The 21,014-nt window shown below is 49.3% G+C and overlaps 3 protein-coding genes across 4 annotated transcripts in view; all 3 read right to left on the reverse strand.

Moving 5' to 3' along the window:
• Positions 1-475: 475 nt before the first annotated feature.
• Positions 476-4,710, reverse strand: si:dkey-111f13.5 (octapeptide-repeat protein T2). Of its 2 annotated transcripts, XM_047049163.1 has the most exons (7): positions 4,697-4,710; positions 4,183-4,367; positions 3,222-3,406; positions 1,725-1,970; positions 1,366-1,493; positions 1,178-1,247; positions 476-789 (listed from the first exon to the last, which is right to left on the reverse strand). In XM_047049163.1, the coding sequence occupies exons 2-7, from the start codon at positions 4,262-4,264 to the stop codon at positions 628-630; spliced, it is 873 nt and encodes a 290-aa protein (XP_046905119.1). In that variant the 5' UTR covers positions 4,265-4,367; positions 4,697-4,710; the 3' UTR covers positions 476-627. The 2 variants fall into 2 exon arrangements, with proteins under 2 accessions (XP_046905119.1, XP_046905120.1); XM_047049164.1 differs by lacking the exon at positions 4,697-4,710 and having other exon boundaries at positions 702-789; positions 1,189-1,247; positions 4,183-4,389.
• Positions 4,711-5,221: 511 nt separating this feature from the next.
• wrap53 (WD repeat containing, antisense to TP53) lies at positions 5,222-12,796 on the reverse strand. The gene is made up of 11 exons (XM_047049354.1): positions 12,592-12,796; positions 11,795-12,271; positions 11,438-11,621; positions 11,195-11,290; positions 10,252-10,360; positions 9,961-10,049; positions 7,906-8,129; positions 7,483-7,694; positions 7,278-7,381; positions 7,028-7,171; positions 5,222-6,437 (listed from the first exon to the last, which is right to left on the reverse strand). Exons 2-11 carry the CDS (start codon positions 12,090-12,092, stop codon positions 6,215-6,217), a joined length of 1,683 nt encoding a protein of 560 aa, XP_046905310.1. The 5' UTR covers positions 12,093-12,271; positions 12,592-12,796; the 3' UTR covers positions 5,222-6,214.
• Positions 12,797-12,896: 100 nt separating this feature from the next.
• The window catches only part of gigyf1a (GRB10 interacting GYF protein 1a), a 21,905-nt gene continuing 13,787 nt past the window's right edge, over positions 12,897-21,014 (reverse strand). Inside the window, 5 exon segments of the mRNA XM_047049353.1 lie at positions 12,897-15,207; positions 15,360-19,250; positions 19,965-20,109; positions 20,386-20,430; positions 20,904-21,014. The exon segment at positions 20,904-21,014 is cut by the window's right edge and continues 53 nt beyond it. Of these exon segments, the coding sequence (XP_046905309.1) occupies positions 19,183-19,250; positions 19,965-20,109; positions 20,386-20,430; positions 20,904-21,014 (369 nt within the window). The 3' untranslated portion in view covers positions 12,897-15,207; positions 15,360-19,182.

The raw sequence follows: 21,014 nt of genomic DNA on the forward strand, positions 1-21,014 counted from the left end.
AAGTAAGATCAGGTTGCCTCCCACCCAGACTGTCCACTATTATAACTTCAGATTGTAAGGGAAGTCTAGTTTAAACTGTGGCTTCCAGTAGTGGCAGTTCGAAGTGCTGTTCCATTTGATGCAGTCCAGAAGAATCTAGGTGACTAGCCTGTTGATGACCACACGCTCTGCTGTTTACACAAAGACCCCAGTTGCCAAGAACACACACTGACATAAACACGCAAGCGCGCGCACATTTCTAAGCAGGCGGGCATGCACGCACACAGACACACACCACCAGGAAAGTAGACCGATTCTCAAAGAGGGGACAAAATGTGACCTGACTGAGAACTATGGATCAAATCTTTGCCTATACTGCCACCCTGTGGTCAAAAATAACATGAAAACCCTAAACCCTAAAATGTCAGTTATCCATCATAGCATTAACACATATCAGATTTACCTTTATTGGGCAAGTAAATTCACTTACACCAGACACACTTCTCATGAAAACAGGAGGCACTGCATGAACCCTTCCAAAGTAAAGGGATGGCCCAAACATGACCTTATCAACACAGACACTCATGTCCCTTGTGTACACGTTCAGATCAAGACCAATCTTAACCACCTTAGCCGCCAGGTTTCATCTCAGGTGGTTAGGGTGTCACCAGTGGTGATGACATCATCAGTCTGCACCCCGGTCTCGGTGTATCCAGGCTCTCGGCCTAACCGTCGCAGTCTCAGCAGGTAGTCAGAGTGGAGGGACGAGTCGGTCAGGTCCACAAACTGTCTGTAGCTGCACTGCACCTTCTGAGGGAGCGGAGGGGGAGAGCGATGGAGAGGGAGGGGGGAGAGTGAGCACACAGGGTGAGAGAGGAGATGGGGTAGAGGGTGGGAAGAGAAAGAGATGGAGAACAAAAGGATGAGAGAGAGAGGAGAGGATGTGAAAAGAGAAAACAGTTGGAGGATGAGTAGGTTTGTTGTAGAGGAGGACCTGGTGTGTGTGTGTGTGTGTGTGTGTGTGTGTGTGTGTGTGTGTGTGTGTGTGTGTGTGTGTGTGTGTGTGTGAAACAGAATGACAGAGGATGTCTGCGGTTCACATTTTTCTTTTGTGTTTAGGTGTGTGTGTGTGTGTGTGGTGAATGGCTCCGTTTAGTCCTCCTCATTTATTCATGATGACCTCATTAAGTGTGCTGACCTTAAACTCACACTCATACCGCATCCTCTCCCTTGTGACTGTGGCCAGACTCTCCTCCAGCTGCCCTATCCTGTCACACACACACAGACACACACACAGAGTCATATAGTTGTGCATGCAAAAAGGAACAGAGTATTGTGATGGAGAGATATAAAAGAGACATGATTCCGTGTGTGTGTTCCTCTTGCCTGCTTTGCATGTGAGATAGTTCCATGGCATGTTTGTCTTGCAGGCTCATTCGGTCTCTCTGTGCCTCTCTCTCACACTGCTGGCGCACGCACTCCTCCGTACCTCGAACGCTCCTCCTCATAGCCTCCTGAGAGAGAGAGAGAGAGACAGAGAGAGAGAGAGACAGAGAGAGATTGTAATGGGGAGTGTTGGAGAGTGGGGGGATTGGAGGGAGCGAAAATGAGAGAAAGTGGGAAAGACGGAGAGCGAGAGAGAAGTAGGACCTGTCAGCAATGTGTGGTGTGGAACAGCTTGCTGACCCTGCAGCTGTAAACCGATGACACCATCTCTTTCTCTTGTACACACAAGACGCCCATACCTTTGCTCTGGCATCCATCGCTTCAATTTCTCTCCGTCTCTCTCGCTCCGCCTCCGTCCTCATCTCCGCCCTCAGTCGCCCGCGGGTCTTCTCCAGGGTCAGTCTCATCTCCCTCTCCAGCTCAGCCCGCGACCCTGCCCAGCGCTCTTCAAAGCGGGCCTGCTGCTCCACCCGCTCCCCCTGCCTCTGCTCGGCCTCCAGCCTCTCTCTGGCCCGCAGCGCCGCTTTGAAGCGCGCCTGCAGGCGCTGCGTAGGGTGAGGAGCGAGGGGCGTGCGAGGAGAGAGAAGGAGATGGAGGGAGAGGCGGCAGGAAGGGGAAAGCGTGGAGGGGCGGAGAGAGGAACAGAAAGATGGAGCGAGAGAGAGAGAGACATGAAGGGAAGACTGAAGGTGGCCAAAGCTGGCTCCTATCTGTGTGACTGGGCTGCGGAGCCCCGGGGCTGCAGGGAGTGTGTAATCTTAGCTGCCTGGCTTCTGGTACCTGTCCCCCGTGTACAATTATAGAGGCAATTACACCCGCAGTGGCTCTAAACTGCTACCCATACATCCAATCTTCGAGGCGCTACGCTAGCACTTCAATAGGCCGCGTTCATCACGGCTAGCTAGCTTCGCCAATGGGAATACGGCGAGCGTGTATGGTAGAGTGGCCGTACATGTTCTATATGTAGGGGAGCCGATAGAGCGGATGCTAGCAATTGGAAGCTGTCGCTGTGAATGATTGCGGCGGCTGGTGACAGTTTCGCTGTGGAAAGCGTGGGACGTGGTGATAGGCTGCGTCTGCAGTGTGTGTACAGTGTGTGTACAGTGTGCGTGTGTGTTAATCGCGGTCGGCGGAGAGGAGAGGCTCCGCACATCTGGAGGCAAGCAAGGAGATGAGATCAGACTGCTGATGATCTGAGTGAAACCGTTCCTTGTGTGTGTGTGTGTGTGTCAGAGAGAGAGAGAGTGTGAGTGAGAGAGCGAGAAAGAGTGCGTGTGAGAGAGAGTGTGAGAAAGAGAAAGAGTGTGTTTGAGAGAGAGAGAGAGAAAGAGAGAGAGAGGGAGTGTGAGAGAGAGAAAGAGTGTGTTTGAGAGAGAGAGAGAGAGAGAGCGTGTGAGAGAGAGAGAGAGAGCGTGAGAGAGAGAGATAGAGAGCGTGAGAGAGAGAGAGAGAGAGAGAGAGAGAGAGAGAGAGAGCAAGAGAGAGCGAGACAGAGAGACAGAGAGACAGGAGGCTGAGTGTGTTTCACACTGGGAAGGCTGGAGGTGCCAGTTCCCCACACTTCTAAAGTAAGCAAGCGAAACTGTTCCTGTCAATCAACGCTGAAGCTTTTAGAAGAGAAATTGGAGCAGATCTACAGGAATGTAGCCTGGGGTTGGTGAGAAGGTGAAGGATAGGCCAAGTGTGGTTGGCAAATTCCAATTGATGCTATATGAATATTTATATTTTCTCTATTGTATGCCTTTGTAGTGTGCGTCAGTGTGTGTGTGTCAGTGTGTGTGTGGTTGATACTGTACCTCTTCCTGCAGTCTCAGAGCCTCCTCTCTCTCCTCCTCCGCCCTCCTCAGAAACACCTCCATCCAGACGTCCTCCTCCAGCGTGTCCCCCACCTCACCCTGCTCCGCGTGGGGGGCAGGAGCAGGCAGCCTTGGGGCCTGTCTGGAGCTTGTGGAGGACTGAGAACGATACTTCTCCCCCAGATCTATTAGAGCCAGCAGAGACAAGGTCGACGACCACACACAAGAACCACGTCGTAGGAATAAGCCTGCACACGGACTACATCCCCCAGAAGCACCAGCGTTGGCCTGACATGCATGGCACTCTCTGGAGGAAAACTAACTTGTGTGACATTGATGACATCCTTTTAGAAGGAGAACAAAATGGGTCCAATCTCTACTATGCCCTAAAAGCTTGTTCCTTTTAGAAACATTCAAGACGAGGGTTTATCCAAAAGGTTTACATCTTCATCCTTTCAGCCTGCAGGGGAGGGTGTGTATGTGTGTTGCAAATATGTGTGTCTCCAGTGTGCAGTCACTCAGAAGATCAAGCAGGGAGACACAGTACTACAGTGCTGGCCCTTTTCACAGAGCACTGACACATTTGAATAATTGTTTTTAAATGTGTTCTTGGGTAACGTGAAAATGCCATTATTGGCTCGTTACTCTATGAATGGAGAGCCTCTGGCTAGCACCACAACGTGTGTGTGTGTACTGTGTGTGTGTGTGTGTGTAAAATACAGAATATGGAGAGCTTCTCAAAATCCTTGAAACATTGAAGAATGTCCCACAACTTCACTCAAACCAGACAAACACTGCCAGAAGAGGAGCCCGAACAAAAAAAGCAAGAGAGCAATTTTCCCCTCTTCAATTTCAACTCGATTACACTGTGCAGAAGGTACTAGTCTAAAAAGAGGGAGGGGAAGAGAGGGAAGTGGGGGGAGAGAGAGAGAGCGTGAGAGAGAGCGTTGCGAGGTCTCACCCAGGATGCGTGTGTGCAGGACTCTCTGAGTGGACAGGGTGGTGTGGCTCAGCATCCTCTCCAGTGCCTCCATCTTGGACATGGCTCCTGTGAAGGACCCTGCACCAGGACACCTCAACACCCTCTGGAACAGCGGTGGCAACCACCCCTGACCTCCTAGATGTCACTCCCCAGCAAATCTGTGACTTCCAATGACACATCTGTGAGTAGTCCCCTAAGGCTGTTACAACCCCCCCCCCCCCCCTTCCCCTGCCTCTGTTCCTGCAGCAACAGGCATTAAGACTCCCTGCTACGTACAGCGCAGCGCTGGCTGTTGACGCCACAACAGAATGGACAACGCATACAGTTCAACCCACAGATCTTCATCTGCCTCCCTCCCCTGGAGAGACTATCTGTTTAAACACTGCTGTCACAGCGCACACTTTTAGTTCAGCATCAACACCCTCCCCTCCCCTCCCGCCCCCCCCTCTCTTTCTCATCCCCTCCTCAGGCAGTACAACAATCTCTCACTCACTCGTTCTCTCTTGCTCCGTTTCTCCTCACCCACCCCCCCCCCACTTCGGCACTCGCACTCCTTCACACTCGGTTTATTCCTCCTCACTCCATTTCTCTCCCGTCTAACACGCCGCGACTCTCTCTCCCTGCGCTCCTCTCGGTTTCTCAGAGGGTCGCTAAGCAACTTGGAAACACAACAGCACGGCTCTCGAGTCTTACGACCGGCTCTACTTGATCCCATGGTTTCAGACAATGTAATAAGGAGGCGTGTCTGCCTGAGAGTTCAGATAGAAATACCGTATGACTTGGTTCTTACCCAGGAACAAAAGACTTCAGCACCTCCAGAACAACAGGGAGGCTTCTAAAGAGAAAGACATTCGTACTTTCTTTGAAATTAGAAAAAGGAACACAGACATTTAAAAAAATATTCTATTAACGACATCATACTGTACAAACTGAATCAAAAGATTGTTCTTTTTCGGTTGAATTGTTTAGCCCCCCTAGTGGTACAAAGCGGCACTTGCACACAGGCTTTCCACTTAAATTTGAGTTTGAATAGTTTTAATGTGCAGCAGAAAAAGCATTAGACCATGGTATGTAATGGACTTGATCTCACCCCAAATCTCTCCATACAAGAAGCACTTCAACACAAGCACACGCAAACTCGCACAATATCTACTGTAGAACAACTAGCTCACATTTCTTTAAAAAAAGAAGACTTCTGCAGTGTTGATGGTGGGGGTCACAGCAGTAAAGCTAGCTGCTTACATTTTATAAGTACATTCAAAAACATCATGGCTTTACAAAAATATACATTTACTGGCGCATGTACAGCGACACCTTGGCACACACGACAATTAAAAAAGACCACCAGAAGGATACCTAATGTCTGGTTACAAATCAAAGCTCACTTATGAAATCAAAGCTCACTTATGAATGGCACTTAACTAGAGCAGAAGGGCCACTTCCTCCGGCCGCACTACAGACCAAACCTGCATCAAATATCATTTGAAAATACCTGTACGGTACTTGGGGTGTGCTTGATTTAGTTTTCCCTGTGCATTTACAGCAATAGAACAGACACAGGAGTGCCAAGTGAGAGATGAATCAAACACACCCCAAATTCAAGCGTTGGATCAAAGCATTTGAGGCAGGTCTGAGCTTCAACGTAGACAGGTAAACGCTCCCCTAGGAGAAGTATCACTGGAAGATACATGTACATCCACACGGTGCTGTGTGACTACAGTCTGGCTTTGGCCCTGAGTGGTTGTCGGGGGTGATCGGTAGATAATGTTGAGCCTCGACATTAGCCTTTTAGCATGTTAGCATGGTTTGCGCCTGGTATTGAGAGACAAAACAAGGAACTGGGGGGTGGGGTGGGGCGCTGACTAAACACATCAGCGTTTGGATACAAAGAACACTCTGGAAAACCAAGTGACATCTTTGACAATATTGTTGTTCAAACTAAATGGCAGTTTAAGTTTGGTTTAGTCCAAAAGAGAGAGAGGGGGGAGGAGGGGGCAGCTGAACAGTCGGGCTAGTCCTCCACCACAATTGCGGTCTGCTCCTGCCCCCCCTCCCCTGCAGGGCACAGTGGGCCGGCCCACCACAGGGTCAGGGCGTTGTCCTGGCGGACCTGCGGCGACGTCACCATGGCGTCGCCCTCGGAGTCGGAGGCCGAGTCGCCCTCACTGTCGCCCGGCCAGAGGAACTGCCGCTGCCCGCTGGACGACACCAGCAGAGGCATGAAGGGGTGGATACTGGAGGGAGGCAGAGAGAGAGAGAGGGGGAGACGGAAGAGTATCGTAAAACAGTACGAGAGGAAGGAGGTGGAGAAGGCATATCGTCCACATTCTGTCTCTGTTGTGTTATCTAACTGCCTGATATGCAGATGTTCTGTATATACTAGCTTGTGTGAGGAAGAGGACGCTCCGTGGGCCCCTAGAAGCCCACTTATCGATCTAGGAATGCACTTTGTGTAACCTCTGGAGAGCCAGGAAGTAGATAAGTCTCCAAACTTAGTTATGACCGCATCACCTGTGTGCCGTTTCCCTTGTGCATCATTCGTGTAACGTGTGCTGGTTAAGGGCATGTTGTGGTGGTTACTATATCTGTACTGTCCAGCTAATGTATATAATTGCCATCTGAGAGACATGTGCCTCATTCATGCCTATCACTCTGTTGTGGACTGATGGTGTGATCCGAGCTCGTTGCTAATAAATCTAGTCAACTCGTTTTCGTTTGATTGTCTTCCTTGGTCTACCTTCTGACAGTAAACAGTCATCTAACACTGGCAGAGAAGGTGCTTGATTGAGTCAGCCTGTCGCAGCAGGTGGAGGGAGGGGCGGACCTGATGCCGTTGGTGCAGTCTCTGTGAGCCTGGAACTGCAGCTGGGGCTGCATGAGCTCCTCGCTGCCATCAGGGGGCGCTGTGAGGGTGTCCCACACTGACACCACCCCCTCCGTGTCTCCACTGAGCAGGTACCTGCCAGACCTGGACACACACACACGCACACACGTTTATCAACTATGTTCAGTGTTTTTCGAGGTGGAATGCAGAGAGGTCGATGAGGACAGGGCGAGCAGGTGGCGGGCCTTACGGGTCCAGGTCAAAGTAGATGCGCTGGTTGGTGTCCACGTTCCTCTTCAGAGAGAACAGGACCTTGCCAGGGTCCCTCAGGTCCCAGCACAGGATCTCTGGGTCCTGACACACACACACACCAAGCTCAGGATTCATCGCAAGCAATTCAGTGTGCGCGCATAGCTGAACCACCCTGTTACCCTGCTTCCTGCTCCCAAGCCCACCTTGCGCCCCCCTGTGTAGAGGTGCCGTCCGTCCGGGGAGAACAGCAGGTGGGTGAGGCCGCCGCTGTGCCGCGTGGGCATCAGGGCGAGCGAGGAGCCGTCCTGGCAGTCGTAGAGGCCGGCTGTGCGGGAGTAGGAGCCGCAGGCGTAGACGGACTGGCACGGGCTGAACGCCATGCAGGAGATGATGCCAGTCTGGCCCTGCTTCTTCACTGAGGAGGAGGAGGAGGGGGAGGGGGGCACAGGGTCAAACAAAACCCCCCCTCGAAAACACGGCTTTGCTAAAACGCAAACTCTCAAACGCACACACACACACGGTAGTCGCAAACACACCCAAACGTGCTCTCAAACAGACCTTCTCAAAACACACACACACCTCCCTCAGACACGCTACCACTCCATGTCCAGCTGCGGGGTGCTCACCTGTGGTGGGCCTCTCCTCGCAGCTGCGGCCGGGCCGCTCGGTGTAGAACACGCGGACTGCCTTGTCGAAGCCGCAGTACAGCTGGGCGCCGTCCGGGGAGAAGCAGAGGGAGTGGGCAGCCGTCAGCTCGTCCAGGTGGTTGTAGGGGCGGAAGCTGACCCGCACCTCGCCGGAGAACGCATCCCAGATGTGGACAGGGTTGTCACGGCTACTGCTCGCGATGCTAGGCGGGGGAGGGGGCGGAGGGAGGAGGAGAAGGAGGGGGCGACGAGAGACAGAGATGAAGGAGAAGAATAGATTGGGTGTGGGAGTTGTGAAGGAGAAAGGGAGGGATGGATGGAAGGATCGTCTGGATAAATTGGGTACGTCGAGTTTTGACAACAAAGCCCGTCCTCGCCATTAGCGCGCTAACAAGCGCGCCTTTTCAACTCTCTAATAGCCCGGCTGTGAAGAAACACTGAGAAATCACTGCAGCTCAATGAGATGACTGGAAACAGCCCTTCTCCTCATCCTCGTGTGTGTGTGTGTGTGGAGTGTGTAAAGCCTGATTGATACGTGTTCCGTTACCAAGCTGAGCTCTTTGTTCCTCGCAAGGGTGGAAACACCCAATCACAGCCTGACGCTGCCTGGGCCCAGCCTGGGCCTGGAGCGGAGCCTGGAGGTAGAGTTGGAAGGCTGCCCAGACACCAGACAGCACAAAGAGGCCCCACCGGTACTCATTCTTCACACTCCACGGGAGGGAGAAGGGGGCAACGACACAGGGCTTCTGGCAGGCGCAGAGATGGAGAGAAGGGGGGGGGGGGGAGGGGCGCTGCTCACTCCAGTCCCCTGCTACCCCATCAGACCCACATTAACTTTGGTCGTGCGCGACTTAAAAAAGCATAAAACCGCTGCCGTGATGTCACCCCCGTCTCCACGACAACCTGCTCCAGGCCTGCCAAAGGAAACCGAGCAGGGAAATTATATTTCGAATCATCTAACTGCAGGGCCCCCCTGGTCCACAGGACTCGTCTCCAGCCAAAAGCTGAGAAACAAGAGTGGCTAACATGTGCCCTGACGACACTGCACGGTAGCAGCTCTCTGTCGGACTGGAGGAGGGTAGAAAACCACCCTGCGCTCCCCGGACTGCACTCTCCCCGCCATCCAGTTGGCTCAGCCCCCGGCCCACTCCTCACCCCAGGGGGGGAAGCCGAGTGGTTGTGGCAGGAAGTTGTCCGCTTGGACTGGTATTTTTTCTCGTTGTGGCTCGCTGTACTCTGGAGATAATCACTAACCCCTCTCATCCTCCAGCCCGGACCCCCCCCCCCCCCCCCTCCGCTCCTCTCCTCTCCCCAGGAGAGGGTGTCTGCAGCTGGGGTGGACCCGCGCCCACGCGGGGCCCTGATCAGAGAGCAACCGTTAGGGGACGTGGAAAAGGAGGCGCCGGTAACGAGACCTCGTTAGCTGGCCCTACCGCCGTTGCCGGTGGCGACGCCGTTGTACGCGGGGAGCGGCCGGGTGGTATTGATCTCAGGGCTGCCCAGAACGAGAACGATGTCATAACTGTGGAGCTTTTTGAGCGCACACACACACACACGCACACACACACACAGGGAGTGGGAGGCTGAAGAAAAGAAACGCCAAAGTCTGGAAATCATGAAGCACTTAGAGGAGTGTGGAGTGCTGTTGTGCGGGTGACTCACTCTGCACTTCTCCACAGGGCACACACTGCTACAGGAGGGTCTCAAGGAGGAGCACAGCCAACTGGGCCCAGCGTAATGAGACAAGTCACACACACACACGCACGCACACACACCTCGTGCTCCACAGCAAGCTCCACCGAGTGTTCAAGGACTGACTCATCCGCTGCAGTCATGCCAGTTGTAACAGTGTGCCTGGTCTGGTGGAGAGAGCAGGACACTCACTGTGGCTCAAACGCACTTGAAGGTTTACAGGTCTGCAGGGGGTCATGCTGGCTCTGACAGCCTGGAGACAAGTTGCTTTCATGCCAATCTGGGAGGCCTGGAGCACGTAACCTTGGCACTGATGTGGGTGATGAGTGTGTGTGTACTCACAAACAGGAGTCTGGGTCCAGAGAGCTCATCTTGGGGTACCAGCAGTAGTCATAGATGGTGTCTCCTTCTGCCATCCTCAGCACTGGGCTCTGCAAGAGGGGGAGGGAGGGAAGGAGAGACGGTGGGAGGGAGGGACATGCAGAATTCAACAGGGCTTAAAGAGAGGGTAGCAGTTTTCCACACTATACATGCATAAATGTTCCAAAAACAAGCGCTGTTTTATTGGAATCCAGGGAACACTATGGGGACTGGGTGGAGAAGTTTGGGGGGGGGCGGTGGGGGGGGGCTCACCATCTCAGTGAGCAGGTCCCAGTTGTAGCTGTAGAGCTCTGGGGGCAGGTTGTACACACGCAACACGTTGTCTGCACTGTTGGTGAGGATGCAGGAGCCGTCTGGGGCCCTGAAGAGCGAGAGCCAGGGTTAGAGAGACAAGCAGAGAGACAGGACCAGAGAGGCAGGGTTAGAGAGACAAGCAGAGAGACAGGACTAGAGAGGCAGGGTTAGAGAGACAAGCAGAGAGACAGGACCAGAGAGGCAGGGTTAGAGAGACAAGCAGAGAGACAGGACCAGAGAGGCAGGGTTAGAGAGACAAGCAGAGAGACAGGACTAGAGAGGCTGGGTTAGAGAGACAAGCAGAGAGACAGGATTACAGAGGCTGGGTTAGAGAGACAAGCAGAGAGACAGGACTAGAGAGGCTGGGTTAGAGAGACAAGCAGAGAGACAGGACTAGAGAGGCATGGTTAGAGAGACAAGCAGAGAGACAGGACTAGAGAGGCAGGGTTGGGGAGACAAGCAGAGAGACAGGACCAGAGAGGCAGGGTTAGAGAGACAAGCAGAGAGACAGGACTAGAGGCAGGGTTGGGGAGACAAGCAGAGAGACAGGACTAGAGAGGCAGGGTTAGAGAGACAAGCAGAGAGACAGGACTAGAGAGGCAGGGTTAGAGAGACAAGCAGAGAGACAGGACTAGAGAGGCAGGGTTAGAGAGACAAGCAGAGAGACAGGACTAGAGAGGCAGGGTTAGAGAGACAAGCAGAGAGACAGGACCAGAGAGGCAGGGTTAGAGAGACAAGCAGAGAGACAGGACTAGAGAGGCAGGGTTAGAGAGACAAGCAGAGAGACAGGAGTACAGAGACCAGCAGAGTGAGACAAATCAAACTGTCCTCAGGTGCCAAGCGATGGAGGAACAGGTATTGTTATTGCTGAACTTCTAAATGGTGACTTGTATGACATTACCATTTGCAGCCTCTGAGGTAATTCTCTGGGAGGTTGGAATACTCGGCCCAAGAACCAGTCAACATCTGGGGGTTCTGGCTGAAATCTAGTCCCAGGCTTCAGAAAGGGATAGGGGACGACAACAACAGGCCTTGGTGAGGGTGAAAAAATGTTTGAACAAAGCATCCCTACAAATACTGAATAAGGAAAGGAAACATGAAAGGTGCTTCATAAAAAAAATGAACGTATGTTAACTCGACTCACTGCTGTCCTTCACTTGGGCTGTCGGCTGAACCAGTACTCTCCTGCTCCTCCTGCTGCTGCTCCTTGTCCTCCTCTCCATCTTCAAATGCTCCATCTCCATTCTGCTTGACCTCTCCTTCTACAGCTACCTCCTCGACCTCCGCCCCAATGACTCCAACTCCCAGATCTCCTTGCGGGACTGGTGCTATGAGTGACAAAGTAGTTGATTAACCAACGTTTCCTGCCTAAGCTTTTGTGCCATTGATGAACTTATTACAGCTAAACTATGCTAAGATAAGCCACGCGAAACCAAACTAACGAGTGTACAGAAATCTAATTTGCATGGTTAAAACGGGCCAAAACAGTTAAGAACTTTACCATCATCTTGCAGTGACTGAGCCAAGCCCTCCTGTGTATCAAGCCTGCCCACTGTTACCGGGGCTGGTGGATCATAGGACCCAGGGAGGTTCAGACTGAGCTCTAGCCCCAGGCTCTCTGCACCCAGCCTGGGCTGTTTGGCTGCACGGGGGGCCTCCTCCTCCACTGGCTCTCCCAGCACCCAGCTCTCCTCCTGGGCAGGACGATGCAGCGATTGAGGGGGCTCGCCGTCTACCTCCGCATCCTGCCCTTCACTGCCTACCCCTCCACTTTCACCGCTCTCGACTGGACCAGACATATGTATTGTCCTGGAACTTTTTCCTATTTGAAACCCCTCGTTATTCCTTGTTCCTTCAGGGTTCGCTGCTGCAGCCGTCAGACGTGGGTGAGGTAGGTGCTACTCGGGTAGTGTTTCCTCCGGCAGTGTAGCTGTTTGACTCTGTGGGAGGGCGGGGACATCACAGCACTCACTGGACACTGAGGGCCAGGCGGGGGTGACAGAGAAGCAATGAGAGATGAACTTTAATTAGAATATGAAGACGACATATCATCACTCCTTTGGCCAGCAAACGTTAATGTCGAAAACAAAGTTCATGAATAGGCAAACTAGCAAGCTATGTGCACTCAATACCCAATCACGTGTCGTAAGCAACATGTAGAGTCACATTCAATTACTATGCGTAAATATGTAATATTGTTGATAATACAGCATTGATACCGCTAGCTAGCTACCGTACCCATATAGCTAGAGCTACGTTCCTAGTAGTCTTCATGGAGTTAGCTTGCTAGCTAGCTACCTTTATGGTCTGCGTCGCACACTGTAATGCCAGCTTCGGTCCTTGGTAGCTTCTCTACGTTCGTGGTTTGTGTATAGGCTCCAAATTATTTATCTACGCTATTTCGTTTTGAAGATAAAGAGTTGCAGCTGGTAGTTACGAGCTCATGCTGCTGAAGTCAAAGGGAGCCGCCATGATATACGCACTGTTGTTATGGAGCTATCGCGAGACTCAACTTATAGTTCTGCTTTGACTACAACAGATGTTATGGCTTGTTGCATTACCTTATGTAAAACTAGAAAGAGACTCATTAACAGGTTCAGATGTACGTTTAAATGCTTCTTTTATTGTTTTTTTTCTCATCTTCAAACAAACAAAAACCTATTTACACTTTTCTTTAGGTTGTTCTTTTTCCCAAATGCATTTGTTGTGTTACATGTATGCTATTATCACAAACATTCAAACAGTTCAAAGCAAATGGAGCTGAGCGGACTGGTTGGGGGTGGAAAAGAGGGTACATTTCCATTTTATCAAAATCTACTGGTCGATATTCATTCATTTCATGAATTCATACATCAATCAAAAGCTTTTGTTGGGATTCCTTAGGGGCCTTGCTGCCATGACAACACAATCCCGACGGAACTCTGATGGGAGCGACTGGGAAACCAGAGGATCATTCTGACAGTTTGAGACTAGACGACCTGCCGCGTGTTGACACAAAAACGACATTCTGACAGCTAACTACCGACTTCTTCGACAACAAAGACGCCTTTAAAAAAATGAAACGCACATACGACAGTTCAGAGTATGGTACTTAAAAGATATGACTGCATTTTTTTTTTATACGAGGAAAAAACAACTAAAGCCCACTTCAAACTAGGGTGCCACTGTGTGAGTCACTAAAGACTTATCTTGACAATGATGGTCAAACTCCCTTCGACGTCACAACCGACTGCAAACACGACCGTTTCAGACCAAGTCTCCTATCTGCTCTGAGAAACATGTTGGAAATAGAATACAACTCTACTACTCATGTGTCAGGAGAAACACTGAATTGCTGCTTGTCACAAATACCCACTAGGACAAACATCATCAAATGCATCGATGGAAAAAAAATAACACAATATTTTGACCTATTTAATGTCATAAGTGAGCCCCCATGAATAAATACTTAATAAAGTGTTTTTGAACAAAACCATCAACTCCTCTCAGATCTAAATATTAAAATGATTCATGGCAAACTCAGTCATTTCGAGCAGTGCTCAATAACCTCAGCCCATTTTTCCAAACAGTTTAGTAGAATCTAGACCAGTGGTTCTTAACCCTAGTCCTCAGGGAACCCCTGTCCTGCATGTTAGACATGTTTCCCTGCTCCAACACACATGATTCAAATGAATGGGTTGTTATCTAGCTCCGTAGAAGCGAACATGCATTTGAATCAGGTGTGTTGGAGCCAAGAAACATCTACAACATTCAGGACAGGGTTCCCTGAGGACCGGGTTAAGAACCGCTGATCTAGACAAACATTATCATGGCTCTCAAGTCTAGTAAGTTTGACCCCTTCTTTAAGTTGACATGAGGGTACAGTGTTTTCATTCAGCTCCTCCTGCTCAGCTCAGCTCCAATCAGAAGACTACTCCCATCCTGCACCTGCAGCTACACGTAGAAGGCATTCCAAACTGGGAATCAGCACATCTCGAAAAACAATAAAACGGCAAACCATCATCATCATCACCATCATCAGAGATTGCCTATTGTTCTATGTTTTGGTTAATGTTTGAACTACAGTGAACACATTTAGAAGATGTAAATTTGAATGCTAGTACGTCACACAACACACAGCAGTCCTTGTCAGCCAATAAGAGATGCTGTTTGGTAATATGTCCTTCACTCCCCTCCAATCAAAAACCAACGTCTTTTTGAATTGGCCAACCAAGGCGGACAGTCTGTACAGTTAAGGCAAGTCAAACTGAAAGAAATAGACCCAAATCCCCACAGGACAAAAACCACAACTTTTACATTATTTACAAAGCAGACAAGGCTCAAAGGATATGGTACTGTGGCCTGCTAAATGTATAATATAGTATGTGTGTGTGTGTGTGTGTGTGTGTGAGAGAGTTGTAAGCTTTTTACACATCTGTGTTTAGAGTGTTCAGGAAAGGGACCTGTATGTAATGTTATCTGTGTGCATGTTTGGAATGATTTTACACATTTTTGCTACATGTAAACATGTCTATGTGTTTGTGTGTGTGTGTGAGAGTGTGTGTGTGTTTGAGAAGAAGTCTTATTCTCCACCAAGGAAGGGGCTCCACCCTGCCCCTTCACCCCAGGTTCCAGTCACTATTCCTGGGCAACAGCCTTGAATTGCGGCCCTTACAGTCACGAGTCATCCATGCCAACGCGACCTTCGTGTTCTCCCCTGAAAGGTCCGTCTCTCTGTGGCTGCTGAGGAAGCCTCACAAAGGGGCAGCCTCTCCCTCAACCGCTGCGCACGTAGAGGGAAAAGCCCTTGCACCCAGAATGCATTGCGGACGCGTGGTCTCGGGAGGGTCGGCACGGCGGATCTCAAAGTTGGAAGGTCAAAGGTCGTGGATCCTGATTCGTCACGGCAAAGAGCTGCAGGCAACAGCAGGAACCCTGTGGAACGACAGTCAGCAAATGAAACATGTAACAAAGCAATAGTTGCAGTCGCGAAGTATCAGTAGTCATTTAATCAGATTGAATTCAATCAAATCCAACCCAGTTCTGTACTACCTCAATGCCTAGAATACACTGGAGAGGTGTCTTACCATCATCACCATCATCATTACATCATGGTTCTCCATCGCAGTAGTAAAATGGTGCTCCAGAGAAAAGAGCTGCTCCCCTCCATCCACGCTCTCCCTCCCCTTCTCCTCTGACTCCTCTTTTGGTGTTTGTTTTGCCAGTCGGGGCGGGGTGGGGCGGGGGGCGCATCCATGTTGATGAACGCCCGCTATCATGGTTCAGTCTTGGGAGTCGCTGCATGTACCCCTAGCCCCACCCCTCATCCCTGTCCCTGTTTCTTGGGACGGGACGACTGGCAATGGGAGTATAAAACAAATCCAGTCAAGTAGTTCATATAACTCCCAAGTATATATATATATATATATATATATATAAAATAAAAAAACAAGACTTTTGTATGCTTGAGGATCGTCCCCTCTTGCTCCTCTGATCCATTCAGTCTTTCACCGTGTGGAGGCCCTCCTGGATCGGTGGGAGTCCCAAGTGAGGTCTCACTCAAGGGAATACAAAAATAATGTTTATCTACTCAAGGAGGAGTGGGGGGGGGCGAGGCCAGGTGGTCTTCAGTCAACAGTATTACGGCGCTCCCTTTGTCCAATTCCCCCCTGGATACTTGTTTTTGATAGGTTTTTTATTTTATTTATTTTTTTACATCTCGTTTTTCGTGAGACACACTGACTTAAGTCCACATCCTCAATTAACCATCTTGCTGTAATGCTCCGGTTCCCACAATGCAATGGAACATCACAGCTTGAATGAACACAAGTGCATAGTGAGTGTGTGAGGGGGGGGGGGGGGGGAAGGGTGCAGAAGGGGCCCTTGTCTCACGCTTGCCGCCACCCCTCTGTTTTCCTCAGGGTAACCAACCCAACCGCACGCCCAACATCCTCCCCCCCCTCGTTCAAAAAGAGAAACTAAAAAAGGAAGGTAAGACCTGCCTATACACAGTCCTATCACATGTAAATGAATGGTAGATTTGAGGTTATGTATACGAACAGTTCCGATCCTGACAGTGTCCTTTCCTTGCTCCTCCTATCTCTCTCTCGTCAGCGCCACGATGATTTGTCCATCTTTGTTTTCCAGGTTCGCAAAAAGAGGAAACTGGGAAGAAAAGTGTTCAACTCTGCATCCAGAACATGTTTGGTAAAGCGAGGATGTTGCAATTTCCATGTACCAGCTAAATCCACACCGTTCATTTTGTTTAATTCCACCAATAGAAAAAGTTGATCTTCCTCTTGTTCAGCTACAGGCAGTTAAAAAAAACAATGGAAGAAGATAGCAGAATGGATAAGGAAAAAAAACAAAACAGGTAAACAAAAGTAACCCACACATTCCATCTCAAAAAGAAAAGTTGAGACTAAATGAAGACAATCTTTGATTTCTCGCTCCTCATGCTCCGTTTTGTCCGTTAAATTGTAGATTATATCATTGCTCTTCAAAAAACGAACAAAAAAAACAACATGCCACTCATTGTCCACAGTGCAGAAGAGCACTTGTAAGCACCCCCCCCCCCCCCCCCCCCCCCCCCCCCTCGAAAACCCCACACTAACCTGCACCCACAATTATCCATGTGGTCTGTAAACAACCTAACCTCCAGTAAGGAATAGAAGAGTTTTTTTTTTTTTTTTTTTCTTAGTCACGTTGTCCTCGCAGGAACAGGATTGTAGAGGCAGTGGGTTTAACTGTATCAATCCAAGAGATACTTTTTTTCTCTCCTTTGTGTAGAAAAAAAAAAAAGACATGTCTCGACTCATCATTTTTTTTTCTTTTTTGCTTGTTTAAATCTTTTGACATTTTAAGAAGGAAAAAAATAATAATCTGTTATCAGCACGGTTCTTGTGTTTTTTTGGAATACATTCAATCTTTTCTTAAGAAAGAAATAATACAAACGCACTTCACATGGCGATAATGAAAAACAAAATTAAGGAAAAATTAAAGATTAAAATGAACAGAAATAGCAGCCCCAAGTGCTCAACATAATCTTAGTTCAAATACTTTTTTTTAAACTTTGTATATAATGTATATATTCATATATATTTTCATTAATATTTATATATATAAAAAATGAAAGTCATCAACAGCAACAATGAATATAGGTAACACGACATACAAACATTTTGTGCACCTTCCTGTACACTTGCACAGTTGGATGCTAATAGTTTGAGTCTTGAACTCAAAACCTTTCATTCACGAGTTTGAGAGGTGACTAAAGGCAACGTGATCACACCCCAGAAAAAAATAAAAATAAATGGACTAATCTTACAATGAACCATCCCCAGGATCAACTAGAAATAGTATCTGGTCTCTCACTCACTCTCAACCTCAAGATAATGTCTCAATGGCCGTTTGCGCTATTTTTCAAAGTCCTTAGGCACTATTGTGCATTCATACACATACACACGCACTGATGAGTACCTGTAGTGATCACTCACCTCTAAGACCAGCAACACACACACTCACACACACGCTCATGGAGGTTTGCCCCACGCCCTGGCCTCGTCAGCCTCATGGAGGTCCAGACACGAGGCCAGCGGGGAGATGATGAGCTGGGTAGGAGGCCACGCCCCTCCATCCAGACAACCAATCAACAAACAGTGAGGGTGAACCCATGTCCCATGACAGGGAGCATAGCTACTAATTACAAATGTCTGATTCTCTGTTTAATTTACCTGGGGATGAAAAGCTGGTGAGATAAAGGATGCGTTGTGCGATTGCCTGCCCTCTCTCTTTCTCTCTATCACTCTCTTATGCTCATTCACACTCTAAACACACGTTTAGACACACAGTCAAACATGGATACAAAAGAAAGTCCCCCTTTAACAAGAGGTACACATTCTACTCATGAAATTACAAAATTATCATTTAAACAAAAAGAGAAAAAATGACCTCTTATGTTTCATACATCTTGGTAAGCATTGAAGAAAACCATAGTGCAGACAGGCATGTTACTGATGTACACCTGCCCGCTGACACACAAACTCTTACACACATTCACTTATTCAACACACACACACATTCACAAAAATATTAATCTCAATATCTAACCCCATTCGTTGAAATTTTTTGTTGTAATTTTCTTTCTTTTTTAAACGCAAGTGCAAATCTTCAAGTTTTTATTATATTTTTTTTTATAGCTTTACTTTTTATATAAATGTCTTTCTTTATAAAAAAGGCTAAACAAACAAACAAACAAAAAAACATCAACAGTGTTTGTCTTTCAAGAAAGGATTTGTTTTCTGATAAGGTCTTTCAAAATAAAGGTCCCCCTGACTTTGCTAAAAACAAAAACACCTCGTCACTTCCACCAAGCAACCAACCACCTCAACCTTCCAGTTCTGATTCATACACGCAGTGTGCCCCCGCAGTATGTTGTGTAGATGTGATACACACATATACCACCTGGGCACTGATTCTGTGTTCGACACCCAAATAAAGGAACAAATAAAATAAGAAACAACCCTATTCAAATCCCATCTCAATAAAGTGCATTAGTTTGAGTTTAAGGTGCTTATTCTGTTTAAGTGCCAGAGGATGCCTCCCTTCGCCCCCTAAACTCTCCTCCCACAAGTGACCGATTAGACGAGGATAAGGTGGGGGGGGGGCCGTTACCATGGCAAAGGAGAGAGGAGGGATACAAATTCCACCTCTACATCCTTGCCTCGCCCGGGCTCCCCCCACCCATCTCCCCAACACCCATGCTGCTCTCTCCCTCCACACCCCCTCCCTCCCCCCCGTCCCCCGACAGTGCACATTCGTCATCAGGTTGTCTCATTAGTAGACAGAAGGCCTCAGGTAGCTATTGCTGCTGCTGCTGCTGCTGCTGCTGCTGCTGCTGCTGCTGCTGCTTCAGTAATCCTCCACCATCTCCATCTCATTCAGGCTCAGACGCTCCCCGGCGTTATGGAATGAGTACCCTGAAGAGAGGGAGGCAGGAGAGAGATAGCAGAGAGAGAGAGAGAGAGAGAGGGAGGCAGGAGAGAGATAGCAGAGAGAGAGAGAGAGAGAGAGAGAGGGAGGGAGGTGAGAGATAGCAGAGAGAGAGAGAGAGAGAGGGAGGGAGGTGAGAGATAGCAGAGAGAGAGAGAGAGAGAGAGAGGGAGGGAGGTGAGAGAGAGGGAGAAGGGGCACAGCGACAGAGAAAGAAACAGTGAGGAGAGATAGAGCGTTCCACAGCAGTGAAGCAAAGGTCTCTCAATTGGCAGCTCTGCTGTACAAAAACGCTGACGTTTAAATAAAGATTTGTACATTGACGCAAACTACAATTTCGACCAACAGAAGAATCGTGTTTGATGTCATACGAAGAAGTAAGCCGGGGGTGAGATGCCTGAGCGGTTAAGGAATCAGGCTATTAAATCAGAAGGTTGTCGGTTTGATTCCCGGCAGTGCCAAATGACTTTGTACTTGGGCAAGGCACTTCACCCTACTTGCCTCGGGGAGAATGTCCCTGTACTTACTGTAAGTCGCTCTGGATAATAGCGTCTGCTAAATGACTCAATGTAAGCCGTACAACATGAAGAAAACAAGTGTGCAAGTCATGAGGGCGGTTTGAGCCGTGTCGTACGGGGCTAACAGCTAACAGCTAAGCATCAGGGTGTGCTCCAATCATGCGTGGAGGGGCTGCGAGCTACCTAGGATGCTGGGGTCAGAGTGCAGTATCACGGGCTGTTTCTTCTTCATCTTGCCCCCCTGGGAGTCGTAGACCCCGCCCTTACCCATCTGGGCAGCCTGGAACATGGACTGCAGCGCTGCCGGGTTCACCCCACGCATAGAGTCCTGGAGGGGGGGACAGAGAGGGAGGCAGGGATAAGAGTGTGTGAGAGAAACAGACTTGGAGTCTGTGTGCGTGTGAGGGGGAATGAGTAAAAGAGAGGGTCATAGTGTGTGAGAGACAGAGAAACCAATAGAATCCTACGATTCTGTTCTGTAACTAAGACAGAAGCTTCTTTTTCTCCCCCTGACCCTCGTCTCTAAGACGGCGTGTGAGTGGCTGAATGAGAGTGCTCTCTGCGGTGTGTGGGTGGAGGGAGAGGGGCTGGCTGAGGTGCTCACCTGCAGAGGGAAGTTCATGTTCAGCCCTGCCACTTCCTTTGACAGCTGGAAGGACACAGGAAGGACAGGTGCTTGGTTACCAATCAATATCACAGGAAGGACAGGTGCTTGGTTACCAATCAATATCACAGGAAGGACAGGTGCTTGGTTACCAATCAATATCACAGGAAGGACAGGTGCTTGGTTACCAATCAATATCACAGGAAGGACAGGTGCTTGGTTACCAATCAATATCACAGGAAGGACAGGTGCTTGGTTACCAATCAATATCACAGGAAGGACAGGTGCTCGGTTACCAATCAATATCACAGGAAGGACAGGTGCTTGGTTACCAATCAATATCACAGGAAGGACAGGTGCTTGGTTACCAATCAATATCACAGGAAGGACAGGTGCTTGGTTACCAATCAATATCACCAGCCAATACACTCTCAGAGGATGTTTCTACGGTCAGCTCTTTCTCTCTCACACAGGCAGGCACACACACACACACACAGTGTAAATTCATCAGGGTGCACCTGCTGCTGCTGTCTCTGGTGGTTGGCTTTCTGTTTGGCACGGCGCTCCAGGAACTGCTTGGCAAACGCTTTGGCTTCCATGGTGTCGCCCAGGTAGGAGCGGATGAAGTC

The sequence above is a fragment of the Hypomesus transpacificus genome, chromosome 25, assembly GCF_021917145.1.
Source record: "Hypomesus transpacificus isolate Combined female chromosome 25, fHypTra1, whole genome shotgun sequence".
Lineage (NCBI taxonomy): Eukaryota > Metazoa > Chordata > Actinopteri > Osmeriformes > Osmeridae > Hypomesus > Hypomesus transpacificus.